The sequence below is a fragment of the Balaenoptera borealis genome (assembly GCF_965194805.1).
Source record: "Balaenoptera borealis genome assembly, chromosome: 12".
Lineage (NCBI taxonomy): Eukaryota > Metazoa > Chordata > Mammalia > Artiodactyla > Balaenopteridae > Balaenoptera > Balaenoptera borealis.
The window spans coordinates 56,863,748-56,882,106 of record NC_138869.1 but is presented as its reverse complement, the minus strand read 5'-3'; the positions used below and the strand labels follow the sequence as shown (position 1 = coordinate 56,882,106).

At 47.4% G+C, this 18,359-nt stretch overlaps 1 protein-coding gene and 1 pseudogene across 3 annotated transcripts in view; one reads left to right on the top strand and one right to left on the bottom strand.

The window, feature by feature from the left end:
* CMTM7 (CKLF like MARVEL transmembrane domain containing 7) overlaps nucleotides 1-18,359 on the top strand; it is a 42,602-nt gene that overhangs the window by 17,609 nt on the left and 6,634 nt on the right. For both annotated transcript variants that reach the window (XM_082348785.1, XM_082348784.1), the window contains exon 2: nucleotides 15,498-15,671. In XM_082348785.1, coding sequence (XP_082204911.1) covers nucleotides 15,498-15,671 — 174 coding nt within the window. The remainder of the gene's footprint in view (nucleotides 1-15,497; nucleotides 15,672-18,359) is intronic.
* Nucleotides 9,889-18,359, bottom strand: part of LOC309608532 (small ribosomal subunit protein eS27 pseudogene) — a 211,917-nt pseudogene continuing 203,446 nt past the window's right edge. Inside the window, exon 2 of the transcript XR_014249665.1 lies at nucleotides 9,889-14,679. The product of XR_014249665.1 is annotated as a small ribosomal subunit protein eS27 pseudogene (transcript). The remainder of the gene's footprint in view (nucleotides 14,680-18,359) is intronic.

The window sequence follows — 18,359 nt, the reverse complement described above, 5'->3', positions numbered from 1 at the left end:
CCTGTGCAAAGGCGTAGAGTTTGGAAAAATTCTTGATTGGTTCCCAGAATGGGCGTTTTGGTAGTGGTGAGGTATGGAAGCGCTGTTAGCCATAGAAATCAGTTCGTCATGGTTCTGTTAGGCTTTGACAGCTTCACCGTCATTGTCAACCGCCTCATCAAAATTGCTGGAGGAATTAATCAAGCAGTGAGGGTGTTAATTTACCTGTTTCATCTGGGTCTTGCATTGAAAGTCTAAAAAGGATAAACTGGGAAATAGTTTCTTGACACCTCTGTTCAGTTGCCACCCTTCCCTGGTCGCAACATTATTTCCATGGTTCGGGTCTACTCACAGTTCCCTGTACGTTGCTTTTTAAAGTTTTTATAATGGGGAATTTTCAACATAAAAATATTGAGAATATTATAATGACCCTGCATCCATCACCCAACTAAAACAATTATCAACACATGGTCAGTCTTGTTTTATGTCTGTCTCCCATCTACCCCATAGATTGTTTTGAAGCAAATCCTAGATTCCATATTTCAGTATGTATACTTTTTAATAGTGACCACTATGATTATATTATATTATATTGTTATATTACTATTGTCACAACTTAAAAGACAAGCAATATCAAATATCCAGTCTGTTCAGGTTTCCCCAGTTATGTGTGTGTGTCTAAACAGTTGGTTTGTTCAAATCAGGATCCAGATAAAAACCACACGTCGTATTTTGTTCATGTGTCTGTCTCTCAAGTCTCTTTTAATCTGTGGCTTCCTCCTCTTCCTTCTTTTTCATTACAATTTATTTCTTGAATAAAGCTGTTCATTCATCCCTGTGGTTCACTCCCATTGAGTAGATGCATCTGAGTGCATCCCTGCGGTGTCCCTAACAAGTTCTTCAGTCCCCAGTATTTCCTACCAGTTGGCAGTTAGATCTACAGGTTCAGTTGATTGTGGTATTGATCTTGAAACCTGTGACATTGCTAAACCCATTTATTAGTTCTAGGATCTTTTTCTGTAGATTCTGTCGGGATTTTCCACATAAATAATCATGTTGTTTACAAATAAAGACGTTTTGTTTCTTCCTTTTCAATCTACATGCCTTTTATTTCCTTTTCTTACTGCAACCTTCAGAAATATGTTGAATAAGCATGGTGAGAGAGGACATCCTTGTTCCCTATCTTAGGGGGATACATGCAGTCTCTCATTACTAAGTACATTGTTAGCTTTAGATTATTTTGTAGATGACTTTTATCAGGTTAAGGAAGTTCCCTGCTATCCTAGTTTGCTGAAAGCTTTTATCATAAATGGATATTGAGTTTTGTCAAATGCTTTTTCTGTATCAGTTGATATGAGTATTTGGGTTTTCCTCTTCGGTCTGTTAATACGGTACATACATTGATTTTCAAATGTTGAACCAGCCATGCATTCCTGGGACAAACTTTAGTTAATTCTTGAGCATTTATGTTTTTTTATCGATTGTTGGATTCAATATGCCAATATTTTGTTGAGGGTTTTGATAGCCTGGAAAGAGTTGATCCAGCAGCTTGCTAATGACCCAGCCCACTTCCAGACCTTCTCTTTGAGATATTCACATACTGATAAGCCAGCAAGGGTTGTTCTGAATCCTTGTCTCTCATTCCTCTTCCTGTGGTTGCTGCTCTTTTGGGCTTTACCTGTGTCTCACTTCTGCCCACGTGTTAGAACAGCATAACGTAGTGAAACTCAGTTCAGAAACAGGATGTAAAAAGAAGCATCTGAGTCCAGATCCAAGGTGATTTGTCTCACCTTACTGAGGTGCTGCTCTGTGCCCAGCCCCAGTGCAGCCCTGGGGACAGTGTATTTGTGCTGCATTTATCTGAGTGGTCTGGTTCCCTCTTAGCAGGTGCACGAGAGGCGGCTTTGTTTAGGATGAACTTTATGTTCGTGTCTCTGTCCTTCCTGCTTCCTCCACAGGCATCTAGACCAGGGCAGAGGCAGGGCTGCTCCGTGGGGACCGAAAGGCCCTGCGTCTTAACCACCAGGCAGCTTTTACAGCAGCCAGGAGGCTCAGGGTGACCCTGCAGGCCTGGTGAGGGGAAGTGTAAGGAGGGGCCAGGTTCCAGCCTTACCGGTTATTTTGTAAGTGAAGGTCAAGGAGGTGGGGAACTTTCTGAAGGAAAGTCTTTGTTTTCACCTGGCACACAGGTGACCCGAAAGTGAGAGAGCAAAGGAGAGCGAGGCATCAGAGAAGGGCCTGCTTTTGGGAGTGATGTCACTGAAGCTGGGGGCTCAGGTCACAGTAACTGTGCCTTTGAACCGAGGACATGGTGGCTGGAGAGGGAAGAAGACAGGGGCGAGGTGTCCGTGCCAGCCCCGTGGTCTTGTCCTCTCTGGGGAGTTGTTCTCTAGAATTGGGCCAGAGGGCAGGAGCGGGGGCACTGGTGGCCCGCAGGAGGGGGAGGCCTGGCACATTTTTCTTTCATGAGTGGCTTTGTCTGTGCCAAGGTCTGGACAGATGGGGCTGCCAGCTCATGTGGAGCCTGTGGTCAGCACTCTGAGGAATCCGAGGCAGCCGCCTCCCGAACAGGCTCGCAGGGGGAGCTTCCTGTCGGCCTCCGCCTGCTGTGGTGCGGGGGCCGCTCCCCACGTCACCCCCAAGGGTCCCCGGAGCATCTGTGCCACCTGCCGCCCTCCTCCCACCCGCCTTCTCTGCCCATTCCTCTGGCTGTATCTCTGATTCTGCTCCTCGTCCCCCTGCAAGGGTGGGCACAGCCTCCTCCTAACTGACCGCGCGCTCCTTCTCCCCCATCTCCACTAGATTCGTTTTCCAAGCCTGCAGTTCTGTTGTGGTTCTTCCCTGCTCGGTAACCTTCACTGGCTCCCCATTGCCTGCCCGGAATGTCTACTTCCTCAGCCTGGAATCGGACGCCCCCCCGCCCCTGCCAGCTTTGTTCCTGTCACGCACATGTGCGGTTTGCCTGCAATGGAGAACAACTCACCTGTGCCCAGATACGCCCCGTGCTTTTCCACCCCACGCCTTCCCACCGGGTTCCCTCAGCTGGAAGCCTCCTTTTCCCTTCCCTGTGTGTTCAGATCCTGCCTCCCGTGGGTCCACACTAGGCCACACCCGCTCTTCACAGAGGACGTGCCTGGCCTTCCTCTCCTCCAGCATCCTTCCTCACAGATGGTGCCTCCCTGATGGCATTCGTCCCCTGTTTTCTTCTTAGGTACCTGTGTCCAGGTCTGAGGCTCCTCGCCCTTTGGGCAGCACGGGTGTCTAAGCTGTCCTACGTTGTGCTCATCTCCCGGTGACAACTCGCTGCACTTCAATGAACCGCCATTTAAGTGCTGCTCTGTGCTAAGAGCTTCTCAGACATCATCCTGTTTACTCTTCCCAAAATACCTCTGCAAGGACTTTTTAAAAAATTAATTAATTTATTTTTGGCTGCGTTGGGTCTTCATTGCTGCGCGCAGGCTTTCTCTGGTTGGGGCGAGCAGGGGCTACTCTTTGTTGCGGTGTGCAGGCTTCTCACCGCGGTGGCTTGTTGCAGAGCAGGGCTCTAGGCGCACAAGCTTCAGTAGTTGTGGCACATGGACTCAGTAGTTGTGGCTTGTGGGCTCTAGAGTGCAGGCTCAGTAGTCACGGCGCACAGGCTTAGTCGCTCCGCGGCATGTGGGATCTTCCCGGACCAGGGCTCGAACCCATGTCCCCTGCATTGGCAGGCGGATTCTTAACCACTGCACCACCAGGGAAGCCCTATCCCCATTTTAAAGATGAGGAAACTGAGGCCCAGCGAGGTTAACTGGCCCATTAGTAATTGTGTTTGTTAAGTGACAATTTGACCTATCATGGTTGCTGGCTGTGCTTTACTGTTCCCCTTCAGCCTCACTCATTCTGATTGGAGGCGGCCTTTGGCCAACACTCAGGCTTCCTTCTCCACTCCTCACAGGATACCAGACGACAGTCATGCATCCTTAACCACTGTGGTTTTCCATCAGTGATACATGCTTACAATCCTTTAATGGTTCTTAGGTATTTGCTTTGTCATTTTTTATCCCAGACTAATTTCTTTTTCCCCCAGGCTGGCACTGGTTTGGCATCATGCTGCCTGGGTTTTGTTTTTTGTTTTTTGTTTTTTTTATTTTTTATTTTATGGCTGTGTTGGGTCTTCGTTTCTGTGCGAGGGCTTTCTTTAGTTGTGGCAAGCGGGGGCCACTCTTCATCACGGTGCGCGGGCCTCTCATTATCGCGGCCTCTCTTGTTGCGGAGCACAGGCTCCAGATGCGCAGGCTCAGTAGTTGTGGCTCACGGGCCCAGTTGCTCCGCGGCATGTGGGATCCTCCCAGACCAGGGCTCGAACCCGTGTCCTCTGCATTGGCAGGCGGATTCTCAACCACTGTGCCACCAGGGAAGCCCCGCTGCCTGGGTTTTTAATCAAGGTATCCCACACCCGCATTCTCAAATTCAGCAGGCGCTTACTTCTGGCACGTGCCCAGGGCTGGATACCAGGCCTCCTGCTGGGGCCGGCCGCACAGCTTCTTCAAATATTTACTTCCCCAGGATCTGGCCAAAGTACTGAGTGGCATAACCCTTTCTTCTGCATCAAGGTTTCTGTAGGATTGTTTTTGGCAAAGTGGAAACCAATGTAGCCTTGTGTCCCTCAGCAGGGCTGGGAACATGGTTAGGACTCAATAAATAATCACTGAATAAATAATTTATTCTTCTTTTCACTTTAAAAACTGGGGTTGCCTAAATGGGAAGCCAGGGAAATTCTGAAAACAGATGCATCGGTTAGCTTTTGCTGCATGACAAACAGTCGTAAAATCTTGGTGGCATCAACAATGAGTGTTTGTTGCTCACATGACGGAGGTCAGCTGGGGTTGACCCTGCTAATCATGACCCGGGCTGGCTTCCATGCCTCGAGGTTAGCCTCTAGTCTGATCCGAGCTGGGTTCCGCTGGAGTAACTGGGTTCAGCAGTACCCACGTGTCTGTCACCCTCTGGGAGCAGCAGCCTAGCAGCTTGAGTCTCGTGACATGGTGGGAGGTGGCGCTGTCGCAGAGCTCATGGTGGGCAGTGCCCGCTCCCCAGACTCAAGGACCTGCCTCTGCTCAGCACTGTGTAGGCAGTTGCCGCCCTGAATTTAAAGAAAATCAATACGTAGATGTATCTGGTAGGAGGATCTTCTTGTCAAGTGAAATCTTACCAGGAAGCATAAATAAGTGGTTCTCACCAGCTGAGCCACTCGGGGTGGGCCGAGAGGATGCTAAGGCAGCCGTCCTGGGCTCCTGCTTTTCCCTCTTCGTTGCCACAGCTGCAGGGAAGCCCAGACCGAGAGCTCGAGGATGTAGCCTCTGACTGTCACTGGCATTTTCATTTTTCTCAATCGAACCCGGAGCCTCCAGGCCCAGCAGTTTTTGCCCCATCAGAGCCTCTCGTCGAGGACGATCCAGGACAAGCATCCTCTCGGATGCAACGTGGGACGGAGGTGGGGATCTATCGAGCCATCCTCCGCCGTCCCCTTTACAGCGGCTTCATTATGTAATAGTCAGCGACAAGGTTCTCGGAGGCGACAGCTGCCTTCCAGCTGAGCTGCCCCAAGAGCATCTCCGCAGAGGGGACGTGTCTAAGCCAGAGTGCCAGGTGCGAGACGCAGATGTGATCTCTCACCTGGGCCCACCACTGCCCTCTGAGCGGACCTCAACTTCCCCTTGCAAAGAATCAAAACACGAAACCCAGAACAATGCATACTTTCAGAACAGGCCAAGCGGGACCTTTTTTTTTGTTTAAGCGCCTGCTCCAGCTACTGTGCTTGCACAGCAAATCACGCCCAAGGTTAGTAGCTGTAAAACGGCCACTTATTACGCTCACAGAGTCTGTGGGTCAGGAGCTCGGGCAGGATGCAGTGAACGGGGCTTGTCTTTGCTCCAGGATGACTGGGCTGCATCTGGGAGACCTCGAGAGCTGGGGCTGGAATGATGGAAGACTCGCTTTCTCACGTGTGGTGGTTGATACTGGCTGGTGACCAGCCCTCAGCTGGGGTTTTGGCCAGACGCCCAGCCGTGGCCTCACCAAGTGACCTCTGGTGGGAGAGTTCCAGGGGTGCGTCTGCAGATGGGGGGGGCCACAGGGAAGCTATGTCGGGGCCCCTAACCCAGCCGTGGGAGGCCTGCCATGTCAATCCCACCACATTCCAGGCGGTGCCAAGGCTGCCCAGATTCAAGGGGAGCGGATGGATTCTGCTTCTTGGTGGGGAGCAGCAAGGCTCTGGAAGAGCACAGCAGCCTGGAAATGCTGCTGTGGCCGTTTTTGGAAAACACAGCCACAGTGTGCTAACGGGGGGTCGGATGTTACTTTTACCCTGCACTGCTGAGGCCGAGGGAGTCAGAATATCTGGTTGCAGAGAGTTTAAGCTTCTTGTGCAGCCCGGTCGGGTCCCGCCCCGTCTTCTACCCCAGCCCATTGAGTCCTCAGGGAAAGCTTTACAGTTAAAGCTTTGCTGATGAAGTCATCTGCCCAGTCCCACAGCTTGGGAAAAAAAAAAAACACATAAAAGAGGCAGGAAGCAGGGTACTGTGGTTAAGAACCGCATTTGGGAAGCAGATGGAAAAGACTGAATCCCATCTCTGTGCAAATAGCTCTATGGCCTGGGGCAGGCACCTCTCCACATCTGTTTCCTCATCTGTAGAAGGGGAGTCATAATAGCACAACCCTGTGCCGAGCACGTGGGAGGTACCTAATGAGTAGTAGCCATTCATGAGAATCATCGTCATTATTTCAGCACTTTGTAAAAAGCTCATGTCCCAGCAAGGGCTGTGGACCCCGCCCCTGCTCCCCCGGTCCTGGAGAAGATTCTTGGCAGTCAGCCTCTTTTATTTTATTTTTATTATTCATCAGGGAACCTCTGAGAAACACTAGCTCCTACTCTGAGTCAGACCCTGGCTGCACACAGGGGTCTTATCATCTGATTTTATCCTGATCTTAGAATCTTAAAAAAGAGCATTTAATATATTTTCTATGTTTTCCCCTGTAGATTAATATTGTGTTCCCTCAATTGAAAACCCACCACTGGGGAATTCCCTGGCGGTCCAATGGTTAGGACTCAGCGCTTTCACTGCCGAGGCCCAGGTTCAGTCCCTGGTTGGGGAACTAAGATTCTGCAAGACTAGAGGCCAAACAAAAAAAACCAGGAAAAAAAAAAACCCACCACTGTTTCAGTAGGATAATTTACTAGAGATGGCATTACTGGGTCAAAGGATATGCATTTTTTAAAGATATTTGACAATTTGGTGTTGAGCCCAGCAGTGCCTCCCAAGCCCATGCTCAGTTTTTTTTTTTTTAATTAATTTATTTATTTTTGGCTACGTTGGGTCTTCGTTGCGGTGCGTGGGCTTCTCATTGCAGTGGCTTCTCTTGTTGCAGAGCACGGGCTCTAGGCGCACGGGCTTCAGTAGTTGTGGCACGCGGGCTCAGTAGTTGTGGCTCACAGGCTCAGTAGTTGTGGTGCATGCGCTTAGTTGCTCTGCGGCATGTGGGATCTTCCCGGACCAGGGCTCGAACCCGTGTCCCCTGCATTGGCAGGCAGATTCTTAACCACTGCGCCACCAGGGAGGTCCCCCATGCTCAGTATTAACCCTCACATGTTAGTTCACTGTTAATGTTATTTCACAGTTCGTTGCATACTTGTTTGGGGTGAAGCACCAGGACTTTCCATGTGTTAACTGAAGTTAATCCTCATCGCATCCTAAGAGGGTGTACTGTCACCTTCATCACCTGCTGTAACAGTCACCAATTCATGCCCAGTCCTCCTTGAAATACATCCTCATCCCCTTACTCTTCCCATATTACATTTTAACAGCTTTATTGAGGGATAATGTACATATTGTAAAAGCTACTCGTTTTAAACATACTATTAAGTGATTTTGAGTAAACTGACAGGGTTGTGCAGCCATCACCGTAATCCAATTTTAGAACATTTCCATCATCCCCCAAAGACCTCTCATGCCCACTTGCTCCCATATTATTGTGAAGCAGCTCCTATACTACGTTTTGGCTCATCCATAAATATTTCAGGGTGTGTCTCAATTGCTGGGCATTCCATCTGCTTGTTGTGGTGGCCCCTGCTAAGGCAGCCCCCCTCCTGCTTGTGCCCCCAAAGCAAACCCCTGTGTCCAGTGCTGCCTCCTGTAACCTGAGAGTCAAGGGGACACGATTGCGGAGAAGAGGCTGCAGTCTGCCCACAGGCCATGTTTACTACGGGGTCCCGGTGAGAATCCAGTTTCACCCCAAATGCAGTTCTGCACACGTCACTGAAGGCCTCCTCTGCGCTGGGCCCTGGGGGTAGAGCAGGGAATTCGCTCTGGGCCCTGCCCGTGTGCCCACAGCTGACCCATCTCCAACGAGGAACGCACTGGCCAGCGGTGGCCCCGGCTGGGGTGGCCAGCTTGTCAAAGCGTCACTCTGGCCTGATCCACACCTGAACGTGTGCGTGTGTATTTTGCACAGCTTCCCTGGTGACCCCTTGCTTCTGGGGTTAAAGCTCGCAGTTGTTTCAGATGCGCAGGAGAACCGCAAACGTACTGGTCTCCTCCCGCGCGTAAAAGGTAGGGCCTGTCCAGGGCGATGCTTTTTCCTTTCTCTATTCCCCTCTCAGCACGAGGGAGCAGGAGCGTGGCCCTGCCCAGTGCCTGGAACGTGGAAGGCCTCAGGGGTGCACCGTAAACGGTATTCATTCATTCCAGCCACAAATAACTATGGAGAACCCACGCACCATTCAGGGTTCCTGGCTCTGGGGCAACAACAGTGAGCAAAACAGATCAAAACCCCCATCATCAGGGGGCTTATTTTCGGGGGGTGACAACAAAAATAAACAGGTGAAATACACAGCTTGCTGGAGCTCTAAAGCAGAATAACCGAGTGAGGAGAGACTACAAATGATAAAATACTTAATCTTTTTAAAAAGCAGAGTATATAACTGTATATAGCATGTAATCCAATCTTCAAAAAAGAATAATAATACATATGTGCTCATAACATCCATATGTGGAAAGAAATACCCCAAAATACCAGGGGTGGTGGTTATCTCTGAGAAGTGGGACTATGGGTGATTTTTGTTTTCTTAAATAGACACCTGTATGAATTAATTTTCTATACTGAATAAGTATTGATTATGTAATTAGAGTAACCCTATTGTTTGAGCAGGACACTTGACATGACCGCCATTTTTAACGGGCCCACCTTTCTGAGTTGGAGCCCCAGAGCCCTGCCTCCGAGTGTGTGGGACTCTGAATCAGGGTAGGATTCCCTTCTTTTATCCGGGGTCCCACAGGCTATTCCGTGCTCGCCCCTAGTGGGAACTGGACAGAGAGTTCAAGCCCTTGGCTGAAAACAGAGGCAAGAGCCAGGAAACGGTCCTGGAGAGAAACAAGCAGGTCCTGTAGGCAGGGCAGCATCATGGTGGGGAGCAAGGACATGCAGTCGCATGCCGGGGGCCCAGCTGGCTCTACTTCCCTGCTGTGTGACTTTCAGCAAGTCACTTAACCTCTCTGTGCCTCATTTTCCTTGTAAAATGATGACAGTAGTATTTACCCTCTAGGACTGTTGTGAGGATGAACTTGGTTAAAAATTGTAGAGCACTTAGCCCTGGGCTTGGGTATAGTAAGTGCTCGCGAAGGGCTGTCCTTTGTGGAGCATCAAGGCAAGGAGGGCCAGTGCGACAGAAAGGAAATCCACATGTGAAACAAGAGACCGGGTGGCAGCTAGGCGTCCTGCAGGGCAGCCCCCCACGACAGTGCGTCCTCCTGGTCAGTGTCAGCGGTGCCGAGGTTGAGAGACCCTGAGTCCAGTGAAGCCGCAGCTGATTAAAAGGAAAGGGTAGATCTGTATATGTACCATTAAAGAGCTCCAAGACGTGTCATAAAGTGCTTTTTTTTTTTTTTAATTTTATTTATTTATTTGGCTGTGCTGGGTCTTCGTTTCTGTGCGAGGGCTTTCTCTAGTTGCGGCAAGCGGGGGCCACTCTTCATCGCGGTGCGCGGGCCTCTCACTATCGCGGCCTCTCTTATTGCGGAGCACAGGCTCCAGACGCGCAGGCTCAGCAGTTGTGGCTCACAGGCCTAGCCGCTCCGCGGCATGTGGGATCTTCCCGGGCCAGGGCTCGAACCCGTGTCCCCTGCACCGGCAGGCGGACTCTCAACCACTGCGCCACCCAGGGAAGCCCATAAAGTGCTTTTTACAACTTGACGTGTGATCTTTGTAATACAAGAAAGCAAAATAAGTGAATTTTAATAACCAGTGAATAATCCTTTGGCACGTGGCTGTTCATGAGATTGCACGGGGCCATTTCCTGGTCCCTAGAGGGGGCTTCACCAGCAGACAGGTGCGTCTCCCCGCGCCCCAGGGCAGAGCTCAGCCACAGCTGGAACACTGCAGAGTCTCCTGCCTGCCTGCCCGCTGCCAAGCAGAGTCACTAGGGGCCTGCTTGCATCTACAAATGCAGTTTCCCATCACTGTATCATCGTCCACATCTCTGACTTTTTGAACAAGCTTGGCTTTCATCTCCTGGGCTTTTCCAGAAAAGCCTCTTAGAGTTGGTCTGAGGCCTTTTGATGTTGCCTTTTATCAGTTGCTTTCCCTCCTCCTGCCTGTCTCTCTCACTGAGACATTATCCCAAGGTCAGAATAAAAACCCTGCGAGAGGGTGGGGTGGGTGACCTGCTGGCATCCAGCCCCGGCCTCTCAAACAGAGGTGTCTGGTGCCATCTGCAGCCAGACACAGGCACACTCAGTGCCCCAGACGTGGCAGGGCATCGGGGGACAGGCCTGCCGAGGGAATGTCCCTGGGCACAGGCAGCCGGGACCCTGAGACCACCAGAGGTCATCTCCTGAGCACTGCCTCTGGAGGCTTCTCCAGAACTTGTCCATCTTAGACTTCAAAATTCCATTTCCTCCTTGAGGGAGACCCACCCAGGCCTGGGCCTGCTGCCTGGCACCTGGCCATGGACTTAGGGACCAGCCTGTTTTAGTTGCAAAATTCTCAGGGGACAATCGTCTCTTTCAGGTAATGTTCAGTGTGCTTCGTCTCCTGTGAAATTGAAACACACTGCTGCTTTCACAAAAGTGATCTCTTCTTTCTGATAAGAATTCTGATAGCATGGAGTCAGAAAGGACACGGTTTGAGGGGGACGAGGTGGTTTCTAATCTGAGGGAAGGCCAGTGGCTGTAAACATGCCGCGGTGGGTCTGTGAGACCCGACTTTGAGTTAAGGGTTCTTGCAACATGACTTTTAAACCCCTGGACATTTATGTTAGATACCTTATTTTCAACTTTTCATGACAGTTCGTTATAAAAGAACAGACCTGGGACTTCCCTGATGGTCCAGTGGTTAAGACTCTGCACTTCCACTGCAGGGGGCATGGGTTTGATCCCTGGTCGGGGCGCTAAGATCCTACATGCCGCGCAGTGAGGCCAAAAAAGATAATAATAATAAAAAATAAAAAAACAGACCTTTATGAGAGGAGCTAGGAAGCACCCAGAGAAACAAGTGAGTCCTTTAGGTGGTATCACATTGACGTTACTCCAAACAGAACCAGGACTTCCTTGGTGGTCCAGTGGGTAAGACTCTGTGCTCCCAAATGCAGGGGGCTCGGGTTCGATCCCGCATGCGTGCTGCAACTAAGAAATCTGCATGCCGCAACTAAAAGATCCCACATGCCGCAACGAGGATCCCGAGTGCCGCAACGAAGACCCAGCACAACCAAAAACTAATAATAAATAAATTTTTAAAAAAAAATAAATGAATAAACAGAACCGTATGTGTCTTCCAAAAGCCTCCCAGCCTTCTTCACTTCAGCTTCTCTGAATTCAGGCTTTTCTCACTGAGAACAAGAAAAGGTCCTAATAGGTAAACAACAGGGTCCTACTGTACAGCACAGGGAACTATATTCAATGTCTTGTAATATTGAATAATAGAAAAAGAATCTGAAAAAGAACATATATGTATAACTGATGTATATATATATATACACACACATATACACACACACACATATAACTGAATCATTTTGCTGTACACCTGAAACTAACACAACATTGTAAATCAACTCTACTTCAATTTTTTAAAAAGGGTGGGGGAAGAAGAGGTCCTGAGAGGGCTGGTTGCGGGGAGCGGGGCGGTCGCCCACATCCCAGGCCTTTTCTCTCCATTGTCCTTTCTTCTGCTTCACCTTCCTGGCTGCCCCCTGAGTATTGATCTAGAGGATTCAGGGCACTTGCAGAGGTTACCCACTGGCCCTGGAGGAGTTCTTGAAAAGTTTAGAGTCAATCAAGTCTCTCTTTTTCTTAAGTGCACTAGCTAAGATGCTGGCTAGCTAAAGTAGTAATAAATGACTCCTTCGGCAAAAAGGACACTTTCGGTAGTGTGCACAAGTACACACCATCTGCTGTCTAAACGAGATTGTCCAAAATTGGGCTCTGCTGGAGAAGAGCACGTGGTAGGTGGCCTGAGACCCAGGGGTCAGAATTCAGGAAGTTTTATTTCACAGTCAGGTTTCCCAGACAGGTCTGAGACAGTTTGGGGTAGAGCAATAATGTACTTCCTGCTGCACGGCGCTCAGCCCCGGGGCTCAGAGGGGAAGACCTGCCCGGGCCCCTTTCGTTGGTTGGGGAAACTCCCACCCACGTGTCTGCAGACTTTGTCACAGATGAAGACTTATAAAAATTATTTTAATCTTTGAATTAAATTAGGTGCAAAACAGCTTCTCCACCTAGAAATCCACTGCATAATCCTGGGTTATTTGCATTTTAAGGCAGGCCTTGAATTAAAATGCCCCAGTGTGTGTGTGAGAGGGTCAGTGCAAGGCTGGGGAGACCCCCCAGACTCCCCAGAGAGACGAGGCCTGGAAATGGGGGCTTATAGGGCAGCAGAGCTCTGACCATCATGCACACTCCTGAGTGAAGCAAAGCCTCCCTTTGAGGCTTTAAAACAACCTCTAGGTGTGAATCATTATGTCACTGTGGCCGACTGGCTGGAGAGGAACTGAAAAAATGAAAATCCTCTTGCTGCTCATTAGCAAAGGGAAATACGCAAATGTTGAGGGTCCCTGTGTGTCAGGGCCACACTCTTCTGCTTTGATCTGTTAAGCAGAACACTCTTCATGCCCACTTTAGGCTCAAGCTGAGTGTTCTTTGCTAGCTGGTGTCCCTGTACCCGAGGACCTTGGTAGAATGCTAGCAATGAGGGGCTTTGGAAAATAGAGTTTTTAGCGTTAGCCACTTGAACCAGCATTAGATCCATTTCGTGATCTAATTCTCATTGTAGACTCACATTTTCTACAGCGGGGTTTCTCCACAGTAGGGCAGTAGTTTGAAGGCTACACTTGAGGCCAGATAGTTCTGTATTACGGGGCCTGTCCTGTGCACTGTGGAGGGTGGGTAGCACCCCCCCCCCGCAACTGTGACAACCAGGAACGTCTCCAGACATTGCCAAACGTCCCATAGGACACGAAATCACACACACACCCCCTTGGAGAATCACTGTTCTGTAGGAAAGAGGCAGTGTGAAATATTTAAGCTTTGTCCTAAATTAGTTGTACTTTTAAAATAGACCCTGAGACTTTACATACGTTTAACACCTGTGTGTTATTGGTTTATCCCCTGTGTGGGGTGAACAAGACTTTGTTCTCTGTGAGTGGCCTTCCCAGAAACTCAGAATCTTCTCTCCCCTCTTCCAGTCTGCCCTTCCATGGTATTCTTATGTTGCTAATAATTGACCTGATCTGTTCATTCATTACTAGGTCATTAGTTTATTGATTCTGCACACTCATTCATTCATGTAACAATATACTTAGCAAGCTCTCACCGCAGGCCCGGGGGGGAGCAAGTACCACCTTGTAGTCAGGATTCCCACACATCTGATGGCACATCCGCCTTCCTCAGGTCGTTTGTGGTGAGGGCTCACAGTTTTTGGAAGGCAAAGCTGCATCTGACATGGAGGAACAGGGTCCCTGGAATCAGACAGACTAAGGTTCAAATCGTGCCTCCGCAGCCTACAGTGGACGTCGCCTTAAGCTAAGTATGGGGGCTTGTGTGCCTCCGTTTCCCCTTATGAGCATGGGCATGATCTTGTTGACCTGGTAGAGCTGTGGGGAGTCTCAAGGAGATCATGTACATCAAGCATCAGTAAGTGGTAACGGTGAGGAAAATCGTAAATTTTCTATGGCAGGACAAACAAACAGAAAAAAACAAACAGAAACAGCAACAACAAATGACATGCCCCCTTTGTGGTAGGCCTTACCCCATGGGCAGTGTGCATCTGCATTACACATTAACCAGACCTCCTCAAAGCAGGAGGATGAGATCAACGTTTGAGAAAAAGCTGGCCCCTTTCTTCACATGCCAGCATTGTAATTCTATGATTAATATATTTCTTTTTCATCTCCTATAAGGGGTTGCATTGACTAAAATGTTTGTCTCTACATGCATAATTGAAAAAACAAAACAAAACACTTGAGGAACTGTGTACACAATGCTAACCTGTCAATATGATACATAATTTCTTTGTCTCAAAAATATATAAAACTGCGGGACTCTCCTGGTGGCGCAGTGGTTAAGAATCCGCCTGCCATTGCAGGGGACACGGGTTCGAGCCCTGGTCCGGGAAGATCCCACATGCTGTGGAGTAACTAAGCCCGTGCGCCACAACTACTGAGCCTGCACTCTAGAGCCCATGTGCCACAACTACTGAGCCTGTGCACCTAGAGCCCATGCTCCGCAACAAGAGAAGCCACCACAGTGAGAAGCCCACGCACTGCAACAAAGAGTAGCCCCCGCTCGCCGCAACTAGAGAAAGCCCGTGGGCAGCAACAAAGACCCAACGCAGCCAAAAATAAATAAATAAATTTATAAAAAAATATATATGTATATATAAAACTGCATTTCTAACTCCTGATCAATGGAGCAGTTCTCAGAGCTTCTGATAATCTGTTTCCCAGGTTATAGTCCTCAGGGTGGCTCGAATAAAATGCTCTTTTCTTTCTTCTTAGCTTGCTGGTTACTTGATTTTTCGTTGACAGTAACTTACTGTCTGCCAGCTGGTAGTTTATATGTATGAACTGACGTTTTGGTGGGTCAAAAACAGTCAAATATTGGCAACTTCCTTCAGTTCAGCCTAACATGGAAACCTGGGGTTCAATATCACGCTGACTCCGTGGAGGTCCAGCAAATAAGGGAGGTGGTCCTGCCTGGGTATTTCCAGAATTCCTGCCCTCTCCCTGAGGATGCATCCTGCTGGCACATGGACCTCAGAGAACAGAGAGAACAGACCACTCCCTGCCGTCCTCAGCATTCACAATGGCTTGTGTTTCAAAAGCTTGTACTGTGGAAAATTGCACTGTTCCAGCCAATTTGTGATGGGGTAACCTGGATTGTGGCAGCTCCTCAGTTCCCTGTGGTTGTGTTTCTGTTGTTTTGTTGTTCGTTCCCTGGGTGCCCATCTTGGGTGGGCATTTCTCTGATGTCTCTGTGTTCACGTCCCAGATCTCGCTGCTGATCGCCTTCATCTGCGTGAGGAGCTCTCTGTGGACCAGCTACAGTGCCTACAGCTACTTTGAAGTGGTCACCGTTTGCAACTTGATCATGATTCTCGCCTTTTACCTGGTCCACCTCTTCCGCCTGTACCGCGTGCTCACCTGTATCAGCTGGCCCCTGTCGGTAAGGGAGTGGCCGGGCCTGCTCTCGGCCTGCACGAGTCAGGATGCTGGCTGGGCACTGAGACCTGACGGAGTCCTTCCTGTCTGCCTACCCCGCCTTCCTGCACCATCCTTGGCTGCTTCAGCTCTGAATTTCCCACTGTTAGGTGGACGTCTATGCCTCATGTCCCACTGGTTTCTAAAACTCACCACTGGTTTCTAAAACTCACCTTCCAGCTACAAGAAGGCTGTGCCTCTCACCTCAGTGCTTTTTTTCTCAAGTGACAGAAAATGGGCTGTGTGTGTGTGTGACTCGGAGGAGGAACATGGAAGGAAGAAGCCGACAGGGGTGATGGGTATTTACACTGTGTGAGTATTGATAAGATTCGTCAGCTAAAGTCGACTGGCAGAGTCTGAGGAAACATGTCAGAAGTTGCTAGGGTTTTTTCTTCCCACTATATTCTTTTTAAAAACAGCTTTATTGATATATAATTCACATGTCATACAATTACCCATTGAAGTGTACAATTCAATGGATTTTAGTGTGTTCCCAGACTTGTGTAACCATTACCTCAGTCATTTTTAGAATGTTTTCATCACCTCAAAAAGAAACCCTGTACCCTTTAGCTGTTACCTCCTATCCCTCATTCACCTCCAGCCCTGAGCAACTACTAATTGGCTTCCTGCCTCTGTAACTTTTCCTATTCTGGACATTTCATATAAATGGACTCATATATTTGGTCTTCTGTGACTAGCTTCTTTCATTTAGTAGAGTGTTTTCATGGTTTATCTATGTTGTAGCATATATCAGTACTTCATTTCTTTTTATAGCTAATATTCCATGGGAAGGATATACCACATTTTGTTTATTCATTCATCATTGATGGACATGTGGCAATTATGAATTTCTACCTTTTGGCAATTATGAATCATGCTGCTATGAACATTTTGTGTACAAACTTTGCGTGTGGACATATTTTCATTTTGCTTGGGGATATACCTAAGAGTGGAACTGCTGGGTCACATGGTAACTATGTTTAATTGTTTGAGGAACTGCCAGACTGTTTTCCAAAGTGGACGTACCACTTTACATTCCTAGCAGTGGTATATAAAGGTTCTAATTTTTCCACATCCTTGTCAACACTTGTTAATTTCCAACTTCGAGATTTTATTAATTCTAGTGAGTGTGAAGTTACAGCTTGTGGTTTTGATTTGCATTTCTCTGATGACTAACGATGTTAGTCATCTTTTCATGTGCTTTTTGGCCATTTGTATATTTTCTTTAGAGAAATGTCTTTTCACATCCTTTGCCAATTTTTTGATTAGGTTGTTTTTTTGAGTTGTAAGAGTTCTTTGTATATTCTAGTTAAATGTCCTTTATCAGATATTTTCTCCCATAATTTTTTCTTTTTCTTTTTTTTTTTTTTTTTTTACTTTCTTGATAGTATCTGTTAAAGGAGAAGGTTTTTATTTTGATGAAATCTAATTTATATTTTTCTCTTGATTATGGTTTTGATATAATATTAAAAAGCCATTGCCAATTCAAGATCATGAAGATTCACCTCTGTGTTTTCTTTTAAGCCTTTTATACTTTTAGCTCTTACATTTAGGTGTTTGATCCATTTTGAGTTAATTTTTGCATATAGTATGAAGCAAGGATTCAGGTTCATTCTTTTGCATGTGAATATCCTGTTGTCCCAGTTATCTGTTGGGAAGGCTATTCTTTCTCCCATTGAGTGGTCTTGGCAGCTTGTTGAAAATTAGTTGGCCATAAATGCATGGATTTATTTCTGGACTCTCAACTCTGTTGCACTGATCTTACTATACTACCTTGGTCACTATGGATTTGCAGTAAGTTTTGAAATTAGGAAGTGTGAGTCTTCCCATTTGTCCTTTTTTTTCAGGATTGTTTTGGATTTTTGCCATTTCATATGAACTTTAGAATCAGCTTTTCAGTTTCTACAAAGAAGTCAGCTGGGATTCTAATACGAATTGCATTGAATCTAGATAAGTTTGGAGAGTATTACCATTTTAACAATATTAAGTCATGATCCATGAACATGGGAGGTTTTCCCATTTATTTAGATCTTTTAAAATTTCTTTCAACAATGTTTTGTAGTTTTCAGAGTATGAGTTTTATACTATTTTTGTTTAGTGTGTTCCTAAGTATCTTATCCTTTTTGATACTATTTCAAATGTAATTATTAATTTCATTTTTGGAGTGTTCATCACAGGTGGATAGAAATACAATTGATTTCTGTATATTGATCTTGTACCCTCAATCCTGTTGAAATCATTTATTAGATCTAATAGATTGTTAGTGGATTCCTTAGGATTTTCTATCTATAAGAGCATACCATCTGTGAATAGAGACAGTTTTACATTCCTTTCCAATCTAGATGCTTTTTGCTTCGTTTTCTTGGCTCATTGCAAGAAATTAGTTGAATGTTGCATTAAAGTGGCAAGAGCAGATATCATTATCTTGTTGCTGATTTTAGGAGGAAAGCACTCATCTTTTATCATTAAATATGATGTTAGGTGGGGGTTTTGTAGGAGGTTTATCAAATAGAAGATGTTACCTTCTAGTCGTACTTTGTTGAGTGTTTCCATCATGAAAGGGTGTTAGAATCTGTCAAATGCTTTTTCTTTGTCTGTTGAGATAGTCATGTAGGTTTTCCCCCCAGGATTCTATTAATATGGCGTATTACAT